This window comes from Cebus imitator, unplaced genomic scaffold (genome assembly GCF_001604975.1).
Source record: "Cebus imitator isolate Cc_AM_T3 unplaced genomic scaffold, Cebus_imitator-1.0 Scaffold219, whole genome shotgun sequence".
Taxonomy (NCBI): Eukaryota; Metazoa; Chordata; class Mammalia; order Primates; family Cebidae; genus Cebus; species Cebus imitator.
In genome coordinates this window covers 870276-890784 of record NW_016107534.1, presented here as the reverse complement: position 1 = coordinate 890784, position 20509 = coordinate 870276, and the positions used below count along the sequence as shown (strand labels likewise).

Sequence of the window (20509 nt, the reverse complement as noted above, 5' to 3'; positions counted from 1 at the left end):
CTTCCTGCAATCCTGTAAGTAAATAAAATCGTTTAGAGTCATTAAAACCTAATAAGAAACTAGAGGGTTATAATAGATTACATTTCCTTTGTGGTGAGCTGACAGGATAGATCTAATAGTCTTGAATGCCCTTTTGACATATGACAGATGAAGTAGCATCTACATCCTCAAGGGAGGATGTCTGAAATTAAAGACACACAGAGTCTCTACTCTGCCTTGAGATTAGACAGCCCTCTAAAAGCCTTGACGTTGGGGACTACAGTCTCTGGCCTCAACCATTCACCCCAGATTTAAGAAAGGAAGGCACTCTTAAGTAATCATTCATGAGAACAATTTCAGTGACCTGATTGCCAAAGAGTAAGCCACCATAAGAATGATGAGGAATATTGCTAAAGCTACACACTTTGGGCTGTTTAGGAAGTATACAGTAGGTGTCACTGGGTGTGCCTTCTCAATAGATGACTACACTGTTATTAAAATGAAGGTTGCCACCAAGTAGCTAAGTTTAATTTGAGCTGCATTCATTTTCCATTGTTGCAGAACAAATAACTAAAATTTAGCAGTTTAAAATAATAAACATCATCTCACAAAATTTCTGTAGATTAGAAATTCAGGAACAGGTTAGCTGGGTTTTCCTGGCTCAGGGTCTCTCATGAAGTGGTATTCAAGATGTCATTTAGATGTCATCTGAAGAACTGTCTGGAGACGGTGACTTTCTGGGTGGCTCCTTCACATGCGTGGGAAGTGGTGCTTGCTGTGGGCAGGAGGCCTCTATCCTTTCCACAGAGCTGCTGAGAGTTTTCAAGATGAGGTAGCAGGGGCCTGGCTCTGGAGGTGGGACTTGGACAGCGGACCAAACTGAGGACTAGCTAAAACATGGACAGGAGAGAAGCAGCTTCCCATAAGACCATTGCCATGGCCGTTAACAGCCTCTTTCCATGGCAATGATCTGCAACCCAGTAGTTATTGCTCTTTTCCTAGAAATTTTTTTATTATCCACCCCTTACTCTGTATGCAACTGAAAGTAGATTTGAACATGATTGCAGAACTGCCTTGAGCTGCTGCTGTCTGCCTGTAAGTTAACTCTGCTCTGCAAGAAAAGTCATGGAGCTATAACACTGCCTAGAACTGCAACACTGCTGCTTCAGTGAAGTTTTCTTCTAGCCATCAGCTCGCCCTTGAATTCTTCCCTGGATGAAGCCAGGACTTCTTGCAGCCTCAGTCCCACTTTGGGGCTCCTCTGTCTTGTATCAATGACACTGGAGTGCTTCCACTGGAGTGAATTATCCAGCAGAGGGCAAGGCTGAAACCAAAATGCCTTTTATGACCTGGCCTCAGAAGAGACATACCATCATTTCTGGAATATGCTATTGTTTACACAGACTATCCCTATTCGAAGTGGGAGGGGGCCACAGAGTAAATGAATTTTTGGAGGTGAGGTTATTGGGGGCCATGACGGAGGCTGAGTACCACAGAGTATAGGAATTCTTTTGGATTATTAGTAAAGATGGACTTATGAAAATAAGTTGTTCTTTTTTCTGAAACAGCCCTTCATCTCCCTTTTTTGTGCCTCTTTGAGCACCCTCTATTTCCAAATCCCAGAACTTCCAAGCTGTCTCCTTATTCCTCAGGGCTCTGCTGTGGTGCCTTTCCCATCCTTTCTCCCTCATGAAGTCAACAAATATGTATTAAGGGCAACTTGTATGCCAGTCACTTCACACCAGTGAAAAAATTACTCATTTCATAGAGCTTACCTTTTATAAAGTAGCTGCTTTTCATAGTAAGTAGTCTCCTGTCATCCACAATTTTCAGTTTTATCCTATTAGCATTCTGCTAAAATTACTATATGTCTAATAATAAAAACAAATTTGAGGTAAAAGATCAATGATTGGCACTATCTCTTTCAAGAACTGCTTGTATTTCAATAGAAGTATTCTATGATTTAACCTGAAAGCATAAGGTGGGATTTTAAGGCCCTGAGGCAGAAACTAAGCAAAGGAGGGAAAGTCTCATTTGCACTAATTTCCCTGCTTTAAATCACCATAGGACTACTTTCATTCAATGAAAACCATTACCATCAGGTTATCTCATTCAGCATGATGTTTTGCAGAACCTGGAAATGGAAGAAAGAAGAAAAAAGTATATTTCAAGCCTAAATAGGGGCAAAACACATTGATGTAGTTATCTTCATGATCACATGAGGAAACTCAGAGATTAATGTAACTCATGTTACCATTTCCTTTTGAAATTGATAACAGTGTGATTTGAATTTCCTTAAGTTTGAGAAAAAGACATGGATCATCTTTTATATTTGTTTATATCCTAACCCAGTGTTTCAGGGATTCTGACGTTTATATTTTTGACTAACTCTAAAACATCTTTCCACGGGGCTTCTTATTATTTTTTATATATATTTTTTAGTTTTAAAACTGTTTAGACCAATAAATCTTTCTCTAGATATCACATTGGTCAGCATGGAGGAGGCAAATGGAAACTAATGACACTCATCAAGTTGATGATGTGAATGATATATTGGATCCAATCACTTAACACTTTCATAAAGTCAATATCAGGGAAAAAAACTAGGCCCTTATTATGGTAAACTGTATTTGTACTGTCAGCATTCTGTGATTTATTACAAACCCATGGCTAGGATTAGGATATTATAAATGGGGGAAAAATGGAAGGCTCATTAATTTTTTATACCCACAGGTGGAAGACATGCAGTGGGCTAACAGAGAACACACTCACCCAGCGTCTGTCTGCAGCCTGCCATGTAAGCCGGGGGAGAGGAAGAAAACGGTGAAAGGGGTCCCTTGCTGCTGGCACTGTGAACGCTGCGAAGGTTACAACTACCAGGTGGATGAGCTCTCCTGTGAACTTTGCCCTCTGGATCAGAGACCAAACATCAACCGCACAGGCTGCCAGCTTATCCCCATCATCAAATTGGAGTGGCATTCTCCCTGGGCTGTGGTGCCTGTGTTCGTTGCAATATTGGGAATCATCGCCACCACCTTTGTGATTGTGACCTTTGTCCGCTATAATGACACACCTATTGTGAGGGCTTCAGGACGTGAACTCAGTTACGTGCTCCTGACAGGGATTTTTCTCTGTTATTCAATCACCTTTTTAATGATTGCAGCACCAGATACAATTATCTGCTCCTTCCGACGGATCTTCCTAGGACTTGGCATGTGTTTCAGCTATGCAGCCCTTCTGACCAAAACAAACCGTATCCACCGAATATTTGAGCAGGGGAAGAAATCTGTCACAGCGCCCAAGTTTATTAGTCCTGCATCCCAGCTGGTGATCACCTTCAGCCTCATCTCTGTCCAGCTTCTTGGAGTGTTTGTCTGGTTTGTTGTGGATCCCCCCCACATCATAATTGACTATGGAGAGCAACGGACACTAGATCCAGAGAAGGCCAGGGGAGTGCTCAAGTGTGACATTTCTGATCTCTCACTCATTTGTTCACTTGGATACAGTATCCTCTTGATGGTCACTTGTACTGTTTATGCCATTAAAACCAGAGGTGTCCCAGAGACTTTCAATGAAGCCAAACCTATTGGATTTACCATGTATACCACCTGCATCATTTGGTTAGCTTTCATTCCCATCTTTTTTGGTACAGCCCAGTCAGCAGAAAAGGTAAGTGGCAGGAAGTGCTCTTGACAACTTTTTCCTGGATTTAACATCAGGATGCTTTTCCTCTTTTTTTTTTTTTTTTTTCACATATTCTCTCAAGGTGCTTCAGTCTGAGCTATTCTTACCTAGAAAATATATATATATATCTCAAGGTCATATTGCTTTGAATTTGTGTTGACAAAGGCTGATTTTCCATGGAAAACACTTTAATGTGTCCTCTTTGGCAAAGTTAAAGATGGACAGAGCTCACATCACTTTCTGAGTCTCTCTTCCCAGCTCTGCAATCTGCTAGCATCACTATTCTTTTCCAAATGTTAATTAAAAGAGGGAGGAAGAAAGGGCAGACATGGTTCACAAGGGTGAGCTGTCCCCGAGATATGCCACTGCATGACAAATGCCTTCCTTTCTGTTCTAATATAACTCTGGGAAAAAGCCATTGCTTGGTAATTATGATGATTTTAGTCATGGAAGCAGAGTTTATGATGAAATTCTCATATACATACACACAAAAACTGAAATGGCTTCATGCAGTCTGAACCATCTTACTATTTCTTCTCAGTCCCCATTCTTGTTACTTTTTCATATGTGGAAGTTGATGGTGAAGGTAAAGAGGGCAGCAATGGATGATTATATAAAACAGTTTATAAATTTTAGAAGGCAAAGATCAATGGACTCCCCCAAAGTAATTTTTTGTCACTAATCTCCCATTAATGTTTTCCACATAAAATACTGCTGGTAAAGAAAATCTGTATGTGAAGGGAGTGTTTGCCGAGTTAAATGTTGTAGTTCTGTGTACAGAAAAGCAGAGAACTAAGGTGAACTCTAAATTCCAAGGTTTGAGTAGTGAGATGGAGATAAACCAGCTTGAAAAACAGAGGCAAATGCTCTCTTTCTGTAATGATAGCCCTTCCACTCTGACGGGCATGTGAGAGGGCTCTTCTTTCAGAGTGAGGACTTGATTATTCCATCCTCTGCCACCAGAAGTTGTGAGAAAAATCAAACCTCCTGGGGTAATTACATTTCCCAGGCTGTAACATTCCAAGGAGGTTCTGCATGACCCAGCAGAAAGTCCCAGCAAATTCAGAGAAAATTTCCACAAGAAAGGGACAGAAAGCTCATTAGTATGAGTATTCATCCCTTCCTCAGTCAATGTGGCCTTCAACTATTTTTGGACAAATAATGTACTTCAGCAAACTTGCTGCTGAAGAGAGTAAACTTGTTATTCTATTAAAAAGGTTTTTGAAAATTTGCAAAAATGGTAAATTTAAAAAATAACCATTTTCTCTGAGAACAGTAATATTGCAGAGTTGTAGATGCCCCCTGAGGAGCAGTGATAAAGATGATAAGAATTTGATAGTGAAATGGACACATGAATATGCCAGAGGGTGGAGGTTGCCTGAGACTGTCGGAGTTGTTCATTCATTTGAAAGCCTGGGGTTTATGCATAATTTTTGGGTGTCTATATAGCTATGCCTATGCAGATATGATTGAGTGTGGCTAGCAAAACTCCTTTTTCTTTCTTAGCTTTCTGAAATCAAAGTAAATCTAAAAAGTGCACTGAAAGACACATTATAAAATATGTTAATGTATTCATTTTGCATTTATAATATAGTTGGATGTGAAAAAGTCTAAAGAAATCAATTAAAAAACACTAACTAGGAATTTTGAGAACATTGTAGAGTCCACAAATTATTTAGTCATGAAAACGTCAAATTTAGATTAGCGCTACATCAAGGACTATCATATTATAAATAGCTAAGATTTTGGTACTGAGGTTCTTCATATTATAAATTTATGTATTACTCTAAATCTACATCTTAAAATTTGCTACCTGCTATTCTCTTTGCAAGTATATTTTATTATTCAAGACAATACATAAAATGATTGACAAGCTGAGGCAACACAGCAAACCCTTTCTCTACAAAAATAAAAATAAAAAATTAGCCAAGCATAGTGGTGTTCACCTTTAGTCCAGGGTATTCAGGAGCCTGAGGCAGCAGGGATTGCTTGAGCACAGGAGTTCCAGGTTACAGTGAGATAGGATCACACCACTGCATTACAGGGTGGGCAGCAGAGAGAGACCTGGTCTCTACCAAAAAACAACGCTTAAGAATGTTTGTGTTTTCACATTGCTTAAACTATTGACATGAATATTAAAAATGAACAAAACTTGTATATCTCTACAGGAAGGCTTTAAATATGTTCTATTGACCTTGGAGGACCAGAGAGCTGGTCCATTTTCATTTATATTGCTCAGACAATCAGCCCCATATTATCAACTTGAAGTGTTTACTACAGCTAGCCAGCACAGACATCCATTAACCCAGCAGCTCATTATTGAGCATTGTGTCCAGCATTGTGCTAATTATTGGGCCCATGTCAGTCGGCTTTCCTGAGCCTCCTTTGTAAGGCTCAGTCTGGCTCCCAGCCCATGCCTTCTTGATACCTGCCAGCACCAGCAAGGTGCCAGGCTCAAAGTCAGAAAAGGATCAGACTCAAGGGCAGGAGAAGTGGTGAGGGGTCAGAAATGAGATGAGAAAGCAAAGCAGGGAACTGTGCATTCTGTAACTGTGCAGTGGTGACACCGAATTTACAACATGCAGAAGAGCAAAATGTCTTCCAGTATGCATTTAATTGTTTCTTCTCAGAATGACGTCAGAGAATGCATCGAACCATACAGGTCTCTCTGAAATTACAAGAAGCAGGAATAAAAAGTAAACTTAGTTGAAAAGTTTAGACCAATGTTTTTAAAAACATTTGGGTAAAATCAAGTTATAAAGGGACACTTGTAGCAGTTATGAAGACAGACAGCTTTCCAAAGTATCTTTATTCAATGATATTTAACTTCCCCACATTCCTTTTCCCTTCATTCTTGAAATCATGATGAATCATTTTTCCCGATAGATTTTAGTAACATCATTTGTAACTACTGCTGAATTGAACTAAATTTTGGTATAAATGCACCTTTTGTTTTTCTATAGAAAAGTAGTATGAAGGAAGGGTAGACCACTGAGGCATGGCCACAGTAACACAAACTAACATAGTTGTACTGAAAAGAGAAAAAATTTAAAATATAATTAACTTAATAGTCAGAAGAAGTATCCTTAGGGATGGTAAGGGTCTATAAGGATAGCAGAAATCTCTAAAACACATATTTTATCATCCTTAATTGGGCTTTTAAAATCGAGATAATCAGAGAAGGGTTATGACACTGTCAACCACCAGTGAGCACAGTGCTTCATCTAGAGCAACAGATGGAAACCAAACAAAATACCCTCGAAGTGGAAAAGAAAATAAAACTCAGAAAGACAAAAAAAAAAAAAAAAAGAAAAAAGGAAAAAACCTTCCAATAAATCTCAAAACAGCTTTTCTTCCTGTGGCCTCAGGATGCGTAGCAGCCCAAGTCAAAGATTTGGGTGTCACCTTAGACTCCTCCCTCTACTCACTCCTGCCCTTTTATTTTCTCTTCTCCCTTTTGAAAGTCATCGTTATAAATTTGTGGACGATAAGCAATGTCTATCTGAATGAATATGTCTCTTAACATAGAGCTCTTCGTATAGTCCATTCTCAATAAATGATATTCAACAAGTTAATATTAATGATATAATAATATAAATGCATATTGGTGATTTAAGTTAGACCATGGCACAATGAGAATCTTCTGTATGCATCTTATTGTAATCTCCATTATAACAATTTTTTTTTCTAAAAAACATTTGTTTCCCATTTAATGATGGGCCAGGTAGATTCTTTTCCTAAAAATTTGCCGTTATCACCTATTCTCAAATAAGGCTACTACATATTTAGAGAGAAGGGCAAGAAAGAATTATTACACTTGTCCTTTGCTCCATCCAGAATTCACAAAGCAAAGGAGAACTGATGCAACTATTAAGATACTTATCACATCTCTTGTTCTTTTTCTGTATTTACAAGCAGAAGAGTATAGGGGTACACAGGTGGGCCAGTGGAGTAAGAAAGAGCATAAGCTCCTGAGTATAAAAACTTGGGTTCAAATCCTGTGTCTGCTAAATAGCTGAGAAAACATGGGCAAGTGGCTATGTGATCTACCAGTGCTAATGAGCTCCTCCTGGGCGATACAGATTTCAGTACAAAGCAGCGTAAAGTAACCAACTGCCGTCTGCACCCAGCCCTGTTCTGGAACTAGGTTGAGTTCGTATATTCTGGGGAAAAGCAGGAAGAGGGTTGATTATTTAAGACACACACACACACACACACACACACACACACAACTTTTGTCTCTTTATGGTGTGTTTTTATGCTAATAAATACGTCATATTTGTTTTGCTGAAAGTTACATGACAGGAGTCATGAAAAGTGTTTCATGCACATAATAAGGAAGGAATAAATGTTAACTATTGTTACCATTAAGCTGTTACCCATGAGGGCAAGGACTTTCTTTGGTTTTGCTCACCATTTTATCTTCAGCACTCAACATAATATTGAGTCTGTAATAAGTTCTTTAAAAAATATTTGTTTGATGACTGAATATATTCAAATGAATTGAGTGAGAGGATGGATTTGATTTATCCAGGTAATTGTCTCAAATTTCTCCAGCTATTTAGACCATATCTGAGCAGCCCCCCAACTGAAAGTGTCTCCTCTCCCCTCCCCTCCTCTCGTTTCCTTTTTTTGACACTGTTGCTCTGTCGCCAGGCTGGAGTGCAGTGGCGCGATCTTGTCTCACTATAACCTCCGCCTTCCAAGTTCAAGCGATTCTCCTGCCTCAGCCTCCTGAGTAGCTGAGCCTACAGGCACACACAGCCATGCCTGGCTAATTTTTGTATTTTTAGTAGAGACGGGGTTTCACCATGGTGGCTAAGAAGGTCTCGATTTCTTGACTTCATGATCCACCCGCCTCGACCTCCCAAAGTGCTGGGATTACAGGTGTGAGCCACCGTTCCCAGCCTGAAAGTATTTTTTGTTTGTTTTTTGAGTTGGAGCCTCGCTCTGTTGCCAGGCTGGAGTTCAGTGGTGCGATCTCGGTTCACTACAACCTCCGCTTCCGAGTTCAAGCGATTCTCCTGCCTCAGCCTCCTGAGTAGCTGAGATTACAGGCACAGGCTACCATGCCCAGCTAATTTTTATATTTTTAGAAGAGACAGAGTTTCATTATGTTGGCCAGGATGGTCTTGATCTCTTGACCTCGTGATCCCCCTACCTCAGTCTCTCAAAGTGCTGGGATTACAGGCATAAGCCACCACACTCTGCCTGAAAGTGTTTTCTTAAACATAGAGGCTTTCCCAAGAAAGTAGATCTTACAGATTACAGCAGTTAAAGAGGGCTGTGAGAGAGAGAAGAATCTGGAGCATTTGGAGATAGGACAGAGTTGTTCCTGAGGCAATATGTACCTGCTCTCAAATATTTAGCAGACAATACTGGAAGAAAGAAAATATCATCAGAGAGAAGTTGCTGAAATCTTTATATTAATTTGAAATGTGAATAACTCTAATGAAAGTTTTGAGTGGTAGTTCTGAGATCAGTAATAAAATTCCTTCTCTAAGGAATAGTCCAGATGAGAAAAGAACAGCCTGAAAATCCTGCAGAAAGTGTCAGTAACCTGGACAATGATGGAAGAGATTTGCAGAATAGATCAAACCCGAGGAAAATTTTCAGCTGTGCTTTGTCTCCTGACATTTCTTCGTTTCCTTAAAGAGAGGAAGTAGAAATGATTTTCAGTATCCACGTTGTATGTGTGTAATTGTTGCATGTAACTATCTTAGGCTACCTCTTGGTAAACTATATACTATTTTCTTTAATTGTCAGTTCACAGTCATTTGAAGCAGATCCTTTCGAATTGTGCCACATTATGGAACTATTTAATGTAGTGTGGTAGATTCTTTATGGACAAGATCAATTATACCAGACTGTTGCCATCTGCTCTGGAAGGGGAAAATAATTTTTTAAAAAACTAGAAAAGAAAACATTTATGTGGTCTCATTTATGCACTTAATTAAAAGGATATGCTTGTGAAGCTTTAGAGGAGACATGGAATTCTCATGTAGGGAACATGCAGGCAGGCCTGCTTAAGGATCTCTCCTGGGAAATGCTGCCTTATTGAAGTTTTTGGTTTTTTTTTTTTCTGATTGTGCTACATATTACTCCTGCAGAAAATTACCAACTTTAACAGTTAGAGGAATTATTTTGAGGGAAGCCATCTTCTTTGATAGTCCAAAGAAGTATTTGCTCAATTAATCTTTTTAGATTACACATCCTATTTTGAGGGGTTCTGAGGAAGCTGTGGGGCTGAAGATTACTTAAGTGCTGATTATTAGCAACATTGTGGTATTTTTATACTCATTTTTCAGTTGAAATTGAGTTTACAAACAGTTTAAATTCTCTGCCCAAATTACAGTAATTTATGCAACCAGACCATTAGATACTCAGTCTGGGAACTTATACACGAGAACTTATACCTAGAGCTAACACATTGAAATTGTTCGGCTTTCTAAATACGATTGAAAAATCCTGGGGTACTAGATTTGATTAAGAGTGAAATGTAAATATTGTTAGAGTCATAGTGACCCTGACTTTATGTTAAAATGCTTCAGGAGAATATCATATATACAAACCTAATCTTTTCTATACAGACAGAACTTTAATGACATCCAGGACTGTTGCTAATGCAGAATGCAGTGACTGATTTACTTACTGTGATTTTGTAATACATTTCTTATGATTCAGTAGATGCTTATATCTTATGGAACATACAGGGTGCCAGGAAGAACAGATTGCAAGCAAACAGTTCCTTTTGGCTGTAACCACATATATATATGTTTTTTTTTTATGTTGAGAAATTTAAAAGGAAAATCTAAATGTAGTATCATATGGGTTAGTGCCACCTACCTTAAAGTGTAGAAAAAATATTTAACCAAGTATTAATATATATTCTGGGCTATCTAAAGTAAATTTGAAACAGATTTATTTGAATAATTAGAAGAAATATATAAAGAAATTTAATCTGGTTTCTGGTTCAAGATAATGGCTGGCACAAAGACATATATATATCCTCCATCTAAAGTAACAATTAAATGACAAAAATAATGAGAGTTTAAAAAAGAAAGAAAGAAGACTAGGAGAAAAGGAGAAAGAGAGGGAGAGAGAATGAGAGGAAGCCATTATACTGTTAGAACCAACGTTTGGTAAAACTGAGGAACTCTTGAAAAATAAAAACCAGTTGGGTCTGATTTATGGAGAAATTAAAAGAAGAGAAGCACAACCCAAGATGCATAAGCAGCTCTCACTTAAGTCCCACATAATTTCCAAAGAAAAAATCAACATGAAGGCCTAAAGCAGGCATCATAGTGACCATCAGGGAAATATTTAAAGAACTGCATTTCAGAAGATCTGGGCCAGTTTGGCTCCTTACTTCCCCTTTCTGCTCCAACCTTAATGTAGAAAGAGTGCAAGTTAAAATGAAGGACTCTAAAGAATGCGAATTATGTGAGGACAGAGGACTTCTGTACATATGAGGCACTGAAAGGGAAGGGGCAGAATTAGAGGTGATTTTATTTCAGATATGGCCAGGGAGAATAGGAAATATACCTGTACCTAGGATAGGAATCGAAGTTTCTCATCTCTTAGAACAGGTTTCTTCTGGGGCAAGTTCCAGGTTGCTTGCTTGCCAGTATCCATGCATCTTTAAGAGAAGCGAGCCAGGTAAAACAATAACTAAACTCACAAGTTCATAGTCGGTTCTCTCAGACAAAGAAAACAGGCCCCACCGGTAACCTTTGTCATGCAGCCTGTTCCTTCTATCATAATTCTACATCAGCAGCCAAGGATGGCAGGATAACTGCAGAAAACTCAGGGCTGAATTTTAAAGGGCTAAAAAGGAAATAAACAAAACAGCTTTAACTGACCCCCAAAAAAAAAAATCCACAGGTAATTCAGGAAATATAAGAAAATGTTCTTACAAAACACATTCTTAATTAGTATTTTAAGAGTGAATCAAGAAAATATTGAAAACACACCCATACACACACATGCAGGTGGCTATGAAAAGTATCAATCAGGGAATAAGAATATTATCCTGGAAATTAAAATTATGAACGTGAAAAGAAAAAGCTGAACAGATGTGCTGAAACATAGAACTAGAGCAGAGATCTATAGGACAAAATAAAAGTCAGAACCAGAAGGACAAGTGAAAAAAAGGAAAATATGAGGAAAAGTTGAAACATATTGAGCATAAATGCAAGATTTCAATATACGTCTAATAAACATCCTAGAATAGGAAACAGAGACAAAGAATGAATATAATCTAAAAACAAAAAACAGAAGGAAAGCTTCACAACTGAAGAAAGAAAATTCTTAAAAATGAAAAAATGGAAAGGGCCAAACATCTTAGTAAATTTTCACTAATAGACGGAAAATTCTAGGAACTTTTAGAAGGGGAGTAAAAGATACCTGCAAAGAATGAACATCAGATCTCATGTGCCTCCCTGAATTATAAACAGAAATGAGCAATGTCTTTCTTGAGGGAACAGTGTTTTAAACTTAAAATTGTATTGCCAACCAAACTATCAATCAATATGAGGCTAAAAATGTAAATGGCCCAGAAAATCTGGTGCCTACATATCTGCATATGAATTATTCTAGGTGTAATACAACAAAACAAAAAAGGCATGTCAGCTATGAGATGGTCAGGCAGTGGCAATCATATATGATCTAGAAAGATTTTTTTGTTTTAACTAGGGAAAGGATATATTAGACTCTTGTGATTAATATATCCACTATATATTCATGTATATCCATAATCCTTTAAAAGCAAGGATTCTAATAATTATGCCTACTCCTTTTCTGTAAGTCTAGTTATGCTACTTGAATGAATATGAAGGGAATAATATTTAGTAGCCATAATATAGTAATTGCTTTTTTAATTGGTCTTACATTGTTAGAAGGAATCTAGAAATAAAACAGAGAAGTATTAATTTATCTACTAATGTGAGTGTAAACTACTAATGTGAGGATAACTGCAGAAAACTCAGGGCTGAATTTTAAAGGACTAAAAAGGAAATAAACAAAACAGCTTTAACTGACCCCCCAAAAAAAAAATCCACAGGTAATTCAGGAAATATAAGAAAATGTAAACCCTGTAAATCAAAAATAGTAACATAACTAAAAAATTGAGGGATCTGGTTAGGCACTGTGGCTTCTGCCTGTAATTCCAGCACTCTGGGAGGCCGAGGCAGGTGGATTGCTGAGGCCAGGAGTTTAAGACCAGCCTGGCCAACCTGACGAAACCCCTTCACTACTAAAAATACAAAAATTAGCCAGATGTGGTGGCAGGTGCCTGTAATCCCAGCTACTTGGGAAGCTGAGGCTGGAGGATCACCCTGGTTGCCTGAACCCGGGACATGGAGGTTACAGTGAGCTGAGATCGCGCCTGGGTGATAGAGTGAGACTTTGTCTCCAAAAAAAAAAAAAAAAAAAAAAAAAAAAAAAAAAACAAAGAGGGGTCTGTGAAAAGGGACAATAGATAAGGGACTTGTACAAACACTAAATCACTCACCTTTTTCTGTGAGTAGCCAATAGATATAATCTAAAATTGGTAACTCAAGAGTTATGAGTGTATTATTTTACACAGCAGGAAAAACAAAACAAAATACCACTCAAACTCATTAATTTTATAGAATGGCATCAGGAGATGGAAGGTTATTCAAGTATAAATCATTGTATACAGAAGAATTTAAGTGAAAGTCTCAAGAAAAACCGTTCCAAGACAACATAAAGTTATATTTTCATATTAGGGGCTTTTGATATATAATACATTTTTAAGGAAAATCTTTTAGATGCAGAAATGGATGAATGGTTTTGAATTTGCAAAATGACTCAAAATCTTTGGTTGACACAAATTGTTTTTGAACATCGTCTTCTTTAGGTTTAATACAATTGCTAAATATGTACTTTTCAATGGCCACAATTTAAGTGTCAACTTATAGCTGGTGATGGCATTTCTTCAAACATATTTATTAAATGTTTGCTTTATGCAAAAACCTTTGGTATTCAGGAAAATGCAAAAATGAGTAAGAAGTTGTCAAGTTTTTAAGGGTTGAGTCAGGGGGACAATACCAAGCACAGAGGTGACTGGTCAAGGCAGAGTGAGATAATGGAGGTAAAGTGCACAGTATGCGGTCTTGGGACCATGGATGGTGAACAGATGAAGAAAGTCTCCATGAAGGAAGTGGGAATTTAAAAAGGCCTTGAAAGGGGGAAAGAAACAGATGGAAACAGGCTTCTAGACAATAGGAACTTTGAACTTACACTTTCAGAAAAGGGAAAGTCAGGCGTTGTTTATAAAACCTGTGACTAAAAACCTGTTTTAAGTTTAGGATAGCCACAAGAAGAACTCGGTGCCACATATTCCTCTTTTCCTTGTTAATAACATACCCTTTACACTGAAGAAGTATTTTTCAGTGTGGGTGAAAAATTATATGATTACCATAAAATAAGGATAGTCTGATAATTGGAGTCATTTCATGAAGGGATGTAAGCCAAGTTTGTACTTCATTTGCTAGGGATTTGAGTATGTTTAATCTTTTATAGCATGGCTATGTTCTCAGTACCATGATATTTTGTGAAATTTCTCTGTCTGTGGAGAGTCTGAAGAATTACCAGGCATATGGATAAGAAAAAAGATAATAACAAGTTTATTGAGGAAATCAGACAAGAAATATTGGGGGCTTGACATTGTGGCATTGAAAGTGGAAAGAAGAGGACTCATTTCAAGTGGAACTGGGAACAGAAGACAATGGAAAGTGGGAGGTTTGCAGTTTATGGCATGTGATTGTGCTTGTAATGTACAACCTTCTTTGGGGCTGCTACAAGGGATCTACCCAATTGGACTTTAAGGAAAAGCCATAGTTCCTCTCTGTTCTGGACTAAAAGAGCAAAAAAATTTTTAAATGGCTAATGACTACATCTAGCCAAGTATGCAGAAAAATATTTGGGCTCAAAATAGTGAAAATTAGGTAAAAATCAATTTGTGTGGATAAAAGCAAAGGTAAAGAGACACAGCATGAATATCTGGTAGATTATGATTTTGAGTAAACAAACCTGCTAAATAATGTGGAAACAAATTTTGATAGTTGAAATAAAAGGCACACTCTTTAGAAATAAAAGCTAAATTACTTCTAAATTATGCATCCAATTTAAATATCTAATCGCCAGTTTATTATATACATTTGAAAGTTAAATGGATTTTATATTCCAATGTGCTTGGGCCAATTTTAATCTTTATTTTTTCTACTTGTCATGGGCATGACCAAATTCATTAAGTATTTTTTTCTTTACCACACCTCAATTTTGTGTACTTTTGAGTGTCTTGCATATAAAGTCAGAATTACTCAGTTTTCAATTATTCTGTTGTTTTTCTTTAAAGTCATTTTTTAAAGTCATATGTTGAGTCCATAAGGTAATCCTCAGGGTTCTGTATTTTGGCAGTGTTTTGAGTCCTGTTAACCAAGACTAGTTTAAACCAGTCAAATAGCATCCACATTAATTGTAGGTTTTTGTGGGGTTTTTAAAAGGAATTAAAGTTACCGTTTTAAAAAAAATAGTTCAAAACTTGCAATCAGTTGAATGTTTTCACCTTAGAATTTTAGACTCTCTGAGTTATTTTTTCAGTCAAGTGTATCTTGGGAAAAATACCAAGAAATACAATGTTTTCTTTTGTCAGTTTAAATCCTATAGAATGTAGCTTCCTATATAACCTTTTTGAATATATACTAAGACTTGAATTGCACACACATATGTACTTATAGCTTCTATAGAAGATTTCATGTTGTCAGGCAAGATTAAATGTCATATGTTTCTCGTGGCAGCTGTTTTCTCTAAAATCCTCATCTATGCAAATTGAATTGAATTGAAAATAGTATTGGTAGATTGTGAGGCTGTCATAAACCCTTAAAGTGTTTACATCAGCATGCAGCTTATCACTGTAGCACTGTCCTTTCTTCATCAAAACATTTTCCCTGTGCTAAAATGTCCAATCGAACCGCAATTTATCAAACGCTTGGTTACACTGCCTATTTATTGTTGAGAACCAACAATGACAAGCATGAAATAATTATATTCGAAATGTAAAAGGATGATATGTGGAGAAGATGGCAAGAAGACTAGCAATGAACGGAGGCAGTAACTACCATAGGATTATAACGTACATGTCTCCAAAAAAGACCATCAAATTACTTATTCCCACCTCTCTTATTATTTTATACTTTTTTTATGTATAGTGCAGGCATACACTGGTGACTGCTAGTGACATGTCCCCATCTTATATCTTCCCCTCCCATGCACTCTGGGAAATCACATTACTTTTAATCTTTTTGTTTCTTTGTCTTCTTTATCTCATCTTCCTTCTGCTCAAGTTGCCCCTGATTTGGGCCTTTCTCCCAGGCACTATTCCCTTGACGTTCTCATCATTCACATGTCTCCTGCTAGAAAAGCTGCATTCGTGCTTCCCTCATTGCTCTCTTAATCTCTGCCCTTTTACATGTTCAAAACTGGGAACTAAAACAATCCAAAACTGGGATGGGAAAGCAATCCAAACCCCAATTGTGAAATTAAGCTATCTAAAACTCCACATGTATGATATTTTAAATGGTCACTGTTCATTGAACGTCTTCTATCATGCCAAAAATAAGATTATATTATTTATATTTAAACCGTTTTCTTTTCTCTAAGAGATGAATGCTCAAAGGACTTTCAGTGTTTGAAGTGAATTTTATAGATACAGGGAAGTTGTTGAGAATTTTTATGTTCATACTGTAAATAGATCTTGCGTTTACCTTACTCCTTTTGTCCATAGGTCTCGGGCTTAAAACCTACTTTATTTTTCTCTGTTATGCTCAATGTCTATTTCATTTCCTCCTTTCTATATCAACATTGTCTGTCTTTCAGAGATCCAGACTTGGGAGTTGACACCAACTTCTCTTTTCTTTTTACCCTTGTTTGACTCTGTCAACAAATTACAGTGCTTGTTTGAAATTTCTACTAGATCTGTATTTTTCCTTCTCACTTCCAGGTCAAATCTCTAGTCCGCATCTGGGTGAACTCTGTTTAATTGTAAGATGCTCTTATTTTAGAAAAAAAAAAATTGTCAGCTACGTTAGCACTGATCACTGTACTCGAAAGCAACTTCCAGATTTCTGCCATAACGTGATTGCACAATACTTCTTCTTTGTCACTTTTTTTAGATGAGATCAGGCATGTTTAGGGTGGTATGACCAGAGACTGTCACTTCTTTTATAGTTACTCAATCAGTCAATTTTCATTTTAACGGCTTCACTCTGTTGAATACTAACAGCATTGTCTGAGCCAGAAGTGGCCTGCCATCACAGAGCTTGAATTCTGTAGGAGAGACTTTTTTAAAGGGATAATTATAAAATTAGTTACTCAGTAAAAATTGCTATATGTGCTCTCAGTGGCGCTAAGGGTTCTTAAAGTAAAATTAATTTCTATTGCCCATTAGCTAAAAACCTAAACTTTCCAAATTTTGTCTTTGTTATACCACTCTTCATTTGAGTGAAACAAATTTTCTTATGAAATCAACTAATCCATGAACTCTTCCCTAACTATTAAAACAAGTTCTGAACGCATATGTGCTCTATCTCGATGTCCACTATTTTACATTTCTAGATTTGTGTTCTGTGTTGTTCATCAGTTGTTTATGCAACTATTTCCATTTCAGTGATTCCTCAGGAAGAGATCATTATAATTCCAGTGCATTCTTCCCAACTCTTCTTGCCAGCCCCACAATCAAAGCGCTTTGCAACTAGTTTTCAAGTAAAAGGTTTTTGTTGAAATTGATAAAAATAAAAGAAAAAAGGATAAATATTTTTAAGCGAATTCTGAGTTTATGTGTTCTAAAAAGTGAGTTACAGATAAAAGTAAAGGAAATGATTGTCCTGGTAGGCAAGAAAGTGAGAATCTTGTCTCATTAACATCTCTGTGGCCTTGATTAAGGAAGTTAGCTTCTCTGAATCTTTGTCCTCTTACCTCAAGTAAAATGAAAACTTGACTAGGTAGTCTCTAAGGGTCTGTTTAATTCTAAGATGCTCTTATTTTAGAAAAAAATGCCGGCTACATAAGGAATGGTCAGCTACTCAGAGGCATGACCTAATTTTTAAGCAAATGCACATGAAGATTATTATGCATATTCAGTGAGGGATGCAAATGAATGCAGGAAGCATTTTAGAAGATAAATGTACCTAAGGCAGATTATTGGTCTCATAAACCTTAAGTGCTTTCACATCAACATAGCACGATACAAACGTATGATCCAGAATCTGAATTACTTTTCCAAAGAGCCCTATGGGGTATCTACTGGAACCATATGTTTAAGTTTTATGAGCTATCTTAGGCAGAAATGTCTTGCTCTCTAGTTTCAAAAATAAAAGTACGACCCACAGCAGACACCTCTCAATATATGAGATTTTGCTATTTGTACATTACCTAATTTTTCTTGGGCACATTCTACTCATTGCTACTCCTCGTTTGTCATTCAGATTGTTTTTCCTCTTAGGGAAATACATGAGCTACTAGCTGGAAGACTGATCTGAACCTAGTTAAGTTAGTGTGTAGAGTAATCTCTTACTAGAAATTGATTTTTTATTTCACTTCACATTAACAATTTCCTCTTCTACCACATTTTCCTTATACTGCCAGTTAATGTAGTATCATAAATTGCTCTACCCCAATGCCTAAAAAAGAGGGAAGGACATTATGCCTATTAAGCAGTCCTATCATGACACATTGCAAAGTGTTGGTGACAAGAATCAGTTAAGTTCCTTTTTATGCCTTTTTTTCTTGTCTCTTCCTGTGGAACCTGATAAAATGCCAATACTTTAAAATCCTTTTGTAATTGGGAACAAGAAAAGCTATAATTTTCTTAAAAATAAATTCATTATAGTTTAAGACTTAATTCGAGTATGGGAACCATATTGATGATGAGTTCTCTGCCTTTGGTTGAAAATCCTATAGGGCAATCCATCTAAAATAATTATTTCCCTTAGACTTGAAACTTCAAAAGCAGTTGCTTTTCTCTAGAATCCTAATTCCTCAAACTCTTATTACTATCCAGGGACTCTATGAAGATATTAGTGCAAGTTGAAATAAATTTTCATTATTTTGAAAAATAAAGACCATATTCACCATACACAATATTTTATATGATCAATTCTAACTGATCACAATGTGTGATAGTTACAAACTTTATACTATTTAAAATAACGACTTGAGCAGTTAAATCGCATTCAGTTTATAATTGCATGGACGCAGCATGGGATAGTGTTTACAAGCATAGATATAGTCTGGATGCATGACACAAATTGTGCTTTGGGCACGTACTAAGTGATATAGCATATATTCCCACTCTAAGCCTCAGTTTGTGTGTGTAAAATGGGAATAAAACCAATGCTTAGCATACAGGATTGGTTTGAGTATTGAATAAGACTCCTGTTAGTCGTTTGTTGGTCATGGTGACGAACATGAGATGGCTTCATTTGCCATGCTGACCAGCCTAAATCCCTTTGGCATTCTCTAAACTCTGCCTTCCCTACTTCTGTGCTGATGCATTTGGGTACTTGAGAAATTTTAACTTTATATTCTTGTTATGTAAATCTGCACTAACTATAGTACTAATAGCATTGTATTCTTTTAGTGTAAATCTGGCCCTAAACAGGCACAAAATGTTACATATGTTCATGTGATTTAATAGAACAGAGCCCAATTATTTAATATCACTTATTAAATTGTTTTGAATTTAAAGTAAAATTATTTTTGTAACCATAATATAACTCTAAGCAGAAAGAGATATAACATGATTTAGGAGACTTTTTTCTTTTCTCCACACTTTGATAATATAGTCTGTCAAGAAATCTTTAAATGTGTTTCCCATACCCAGCACTGTGCTTGCCAGTATAATAGGTAAGCAGGACATTTTATTTGAAGAAATAAACCAATGCATGATTGCACAAATGAGGCTGACTCTTTTCTCTCTACCTTGTTTCTTTTTAGAAGCTGATGATTAAAATTGTGTTATTGAAACACCCAAAAATAACTCCAAAAAAAAAAAAAGCTACATGTAGGCAGTTCTAATTTATGAAGAGAGAGTAATTCAGTGTTTGGTAGTATACGTCTCTGATTATAATCAATTTGGAATCAGTATTTATTCTATTTAGGTTGGTGGTAAATTAACATAAACAAACAGGTCTCTAAGTCCTTTTTTACTACCCATGTTCTCAGTATTTCCAGTCTTTCTCTGTTTCATAACCTAAAAAACAGGTTTCACCTGAGTTCAGTCCTACTTACCTAAGGATAAAAGTAAGGAGAAAGGAGAAGGGTGATAATGAAGGGAAATGTAGGCTGTGTCAACATGTTGATAACAGACAGTAGAACAACCGTGGAGAATAAGCTGACATTGTGCTGCTAATGTTAGCACAGACTGGGAAGTGGCTATGTGGACATGTTTCTTCCAGCTGCATGGTGCAGATTTGCTAGTGCCCTACCGAACTTCCCTAGGAAGTCCTGATTTACGAAATACTAACAGTAGGTAGACACAGTGATGGAAATTAAAGCTATTCCATTTAACTATCCTGAGTTTCACCAGCCTTTGGTGAAATACCCATGTAGCATTTGCCATGTTTATCACTACACATGCTTGTCCTGCTTGTCCTTGGATTCTTAAAATAAAATTTAAAAATTACTCAAAGCATCAGGTAAGAGGACCACATATATTCATTATAAACAGTATGATCATATTGCAGGTTTTAAAGCATGTGGATTCTAGAAATTGTTCCCATGACTCTTTTATATATATATATATGAGGTTTCCTTCTTTCTTTTT

The 20509-nt window shown here is 36.8% G+C and overlaps 1 protein-coding gene across 5 annotated transcripts in view; it reads left to right on the top strand.

Moving 5' to 3' along the window:
- Positions 1-20509, top strand: part of GRM8 (glutamate metabotropic receptor 8) — a 780131-nt gene that overhangs the window by 682415 nt on the left and 77207 nt on the right. For all 5 annotated transcript variants that reach the window (XM_017549479.2, XM_037746051.1, XM_037746049.1 and 2 more), the window contains exon 9: positions 2713-3648. In XM_017549479.2, the coding sequence (XP_017404968.1) occupies positions 2713-3648 (936 nt within the window). The remainder of the gene's footprint in view (positions 1-2712; positions 3649-20509) is intronic.